The sequence below is a fragment of the Stegastes partitus genome, unplaced genomic scaffold, assembly GCF_000690725.1.
Source record: "Stegastes partitus isolate 25-593 unplaced genomic scaffold, Stegastes_partitus-1.0.2 Scaffold184, whole genome shotgun sequence".
Taxonomy (NCBI): Eukaryota; Metazoa; Chordata; class Actinopteri; family Pomacentridae; genus Stegastes; species Stegastes partitus.
The window spans coordinates 142,593-146,318 of record NW_007577915.1 but is presented as its reverse complement, the minus strand read 5'-3'; the positions used below and the strand labels follow the sequence as shown (position 1 = coordinate 146,318).

Below are 3,726 nucleotides of genomic sequence, written 5' to 3'. Positions count from 1 at the left end.
TCGGTCTGGACAGAACCATCCAGAACATCTCTGACATCAGCCTCAGGATCAAATCGGTCTGGACAGAACCATCCAGAACATCTCTGACATCAGCCTCAGGATCAAAGACAAATTGATGGTAAATCTAACTTTTCCACAGAGGAGGAACCATTTTGGAGCTTCTGTGTGTAAACGTGTAGAAAGTCAGACTCTACGTTTCTGTTGTGTCCATGTTTGGATCTTAAACTCAGATCTAAAGTACTGTGCTCCGTTTATATCACATTAAAGTGCATCAGAACATCAGGCGGGTCATTTTATGGGCCTTTCAATAGTTCAAGAACCATTTTTTTCTTTGCTGCTCTTTTAAACCTCGAATCTGTTCATGTGATACGATGACGGCTGCTAAACGCTGAAGACCTGCAGAGCACAGAAACCAGCTGCACAGTGTCCGGCACATAAAACCTGCCAGTGGTGAGCAGGATTTTGGACCCAGTGCTCAGCGTCAAAGGTTTTTAGAAACTTAAGAACCATGAGAACGGACCGCGTCGGGCCTCCTGCTCCACACAGAAGCTGCAGGTAAAGATTCACTGTAAAGATCAATCAGATTTGAAGGGGAGCGACCTTTCTGTTTCCCCACAGGTCCTGAACGCATCATGACATTTTGCTCGTCCCCGTCCTCCGCGGTGAGACGCGTTCACGGGCGGGCCTGTGTGGACCAATGGCAGCGCGCGGTGGGCGGGACCAGGGCCGCTATAAGAGGCCCCGCGCCCCGCCGCCGCCCCGCTGCCCCGCACGACGCTCCGGACCCGCTTCAGACCCGCACCGAGCCCAGAACCGAGCCCAGAACCCGCAAACATGAGCCGCAAATTCTTCGTTGGAGGAAACTGGAAGATGAACGGAGACAAGAAGAGTCTCGGGGACCTGATCCAGACCATGAACGGGGCCAAGACGGACCCGAACGTCGGTACGTGGACCGTCTGAGTTCTGCTGCTTGGTTCTGCAGACCTGCTGCTCTGAGCCTTTTTGGGTTTTAGCCTCAGTGAGCCAACAGCTGGTTCTGGTTCCGGTTCTGGTTCTGCTCAGTGAAAGCTGCAGCAGATGATGGAGGCGCGTCATGTCGGTGCGCGCGCTCAGCAGCACGTAGTCCAGCAGCTGCTGGTGCGTTCAGGAGCCCCGGACAGCTCAGCAGCAGCCGGAGGTCGTAACAGGTGCATCAGCAGTGAGGTCGGGACAGAACCGGACTAAAACCCAAAAGAAAATAAGAACTAAACAGAACAAAAACCGCGTTCAGCTCCAAGGTCAGGGTTCGGCTCAGACCGGACTGGTTTGGAGGTGGCGGGGTTTCCAGCGGGCCCTGAACGCAGCAGCAGCTGGTTTCCAGCGGGTCAGTGAACGTCTCAGTTACACAACTCGACTGGCAGCTTCCGAGTCAGTGGTTCACAGGATCCGACTTGTTCTGCTCAGATTGGACCTCCAGGCTGCTGTTGGTGGAGTTTAGAGTGTTCTGGTCCAGATGTGAGTTCAGGCTCAGCTGGAATCCACTCCCACGGCTTCTCTGACTTGACAGCAGTGCTTCTAATAGTTTGAAAGCAGCGTGATGCGTTCAGGAGCGTCTCTGTTCAGTCCGTCCTCTGACCTTTGTTCTGTTAATGAATAAATGGAAACTCCCCTCAGCAGGTTATTTAGACTGCGACCCGCTGAACTCGACCCGCGACTCGACTCTGACCTCTGCAGAATGCGGCGACCTTTCCAACGCTGAACTCTGACCTTTAATGCAGCCGCAAACAAATGACCTTTACATCCCATAATGCCAGCTTGTGTTTAATATAGACTAAGATAGAGTTACACTGTGTTGGCTTTAGCGCACGCCGCCTGCACGCCCAACTCTCTAGAGTCCTGCTGAAAGTTTACAGTTTTTATTCTGCTGCTGCTTAACTGAAAACTGGACTCAGAACCACAGACTGGTTCTGAGTCCAGCTGTACTCTGATATTTTCTGGAAAAATGCAGGAATTTTCAGCTTTATTTGGAGGAATCATGTGTTCGAGTCAATCTGCAGAGAAAGTAAAAAGTTATTTTGAAAAGCTGAAGGAAGCCGTTTGGACCTCATCTGGTGTGACTCTGAACGCCCAGAACTGGTTTTTATCTTTGGATTCCTGCAGTTCTTCTGTGTTTCTGACGGGGTTGTTGATCAGATACAGAACCACTGAATGGTTTTGGTTCTACCTCCACAGAACTTCTTCTCACATCACTGAAAATCAGCCACAACATTAGAATCTGTTTTTAACGTCTGAAGTTCTACATGACTGAACAGATGCAGTTATTGATTATTGATCCGTCATCAATAAACTCTGCTGTCCTATGAAGCTGCATCTCCTCACTGATGTTCTGAAGGTTCTGGTGTACTGAAGCGGAGTGTTTCTGATCTCTAACAGAGGTGGTGTGCGGCGCTCCGTCCATCTACCTGGACTTCGCCAGGTCCAAACTGGACACCAAGTTCGGCGTAGCAGCCCAGAACTGCTACAAAGTTCCCAAAGGTGCCTTTACCGGAGAGATCAGGTACGTTCAGGTGAACTTATCAATGTCAGACGTGTTTATTATCAGGTTCTGATCCGTTTGTTTCTGATTGCGCAGCCCTGCGATGATCAAAGACTGTGGCGTGAACTGGGTCATTCTGGGTCACTCTGAGAGGCGTCATGTGTTCGGAGAGAGCGACGAGGTGAGTCTGTGCCAGTCACTCAAAGTGTAACAGGTAAAGTCCGTCCAACACGAGTTCAGCAACGTGTCTGCTCCTGCAGCTGATTGGTCAGAAGACGGCCCACGCCCTGGAAAGCGGTCTGGGCGTCATCGCCTGCATCGGAGAGAAGCTGGACGAGAGGGAGGGCGGCATCACAGAGAAGGTGGTGTTCGCTCAGACCAAGGTCATCGCAGGTATGAACTCCTCCATCCATCATCTCTACACCTTAAACCTCACCTGGGTCGCTGGGGGCGGAGCCTGTCCCAGCCGACTCAGGTGAAGGCAGCGGACGGCACTCGTCCACAACACAAATCTGAGAACGTGCAGAACACAAACTTAGTCTTATCACACCTTTCTTCACAGACAATGTAAAGGACTGGACCAAAGTGGTGCTCGCTTACGAACCCGTGTGGGCCATCGGGACCGGCAAAACCGCCTCCCCCCAGCAGGTAAACACCTGAAAACACCTATCAGCAGGTAAATATTAGGAGCGTGTCACTGACTGGATGATGACGGTGACTTTAAGCCTCGAGGTGCTGCACATTAAAGTAGAGGAGCTAAACCAGAAGGACTAAACAGCCCACGTATAAAATAAGACGTTAAGCACCGTCGATGCCGCAGTACAGCCGGCAACGAGCAGCGCCATGCAGACAGAACCAGAACCAGAACCAGAACCAAAGTTAGCAGAGTGAAACCAAACAGAGAAGCTGGATTCATACGGACTGGGTCAGAAGTAGTTTAAACATCACTAAATGGGAACCAGTACAGTCCAGTAAGAACTGAAGCGTCCAGTGAAGCAGCAGCAGCAGAGTTCAGCCTCCAGATGTTTTACTGATGATCAATAATCAGGCGTCTCATTGATCTCAGGCTCAGGAGGTTCATGAGAAGCTCAGGGATTGGCTGAAGACCAACGTGTCCGAGAGCGTCGCCAATTCTGTGAGGATCATCTACGGAGGTCAGTTCATCCATTCACTCATTCTGTCCATCACTGTCCATCTCCGTTCATCCTCTC

At 51.0% G+C, this 3,726-nt stretch overlaps 1 protein-coding gene across 1 annotated transcript; it reads left to right on the top strand.

Moving 5' to 3' along the window:
- Window positions 1-738: 738 nt before the first annotated feature.
- tpi1b (triosephosphate isomerase 1b) lies at window positions 739-3,725 on the top strand (the record flags this gene model as incomplete). The annotated part of the gene is made up of 6 exons (XM_008280192.1): window positions 739-943; window positions 2,413-2,536; window positions 2,612-2,696; window positions 2,776-2,908; window positions 3,078-3,163; window positions 3,582-3,725. Coding segments are annotated over exons 1-6 (681 nt in total), but the record flags the coding sequence as incomplete, so codon positions are not given.
- Window position 3,726: the final 1 nt, after the last annotated feature.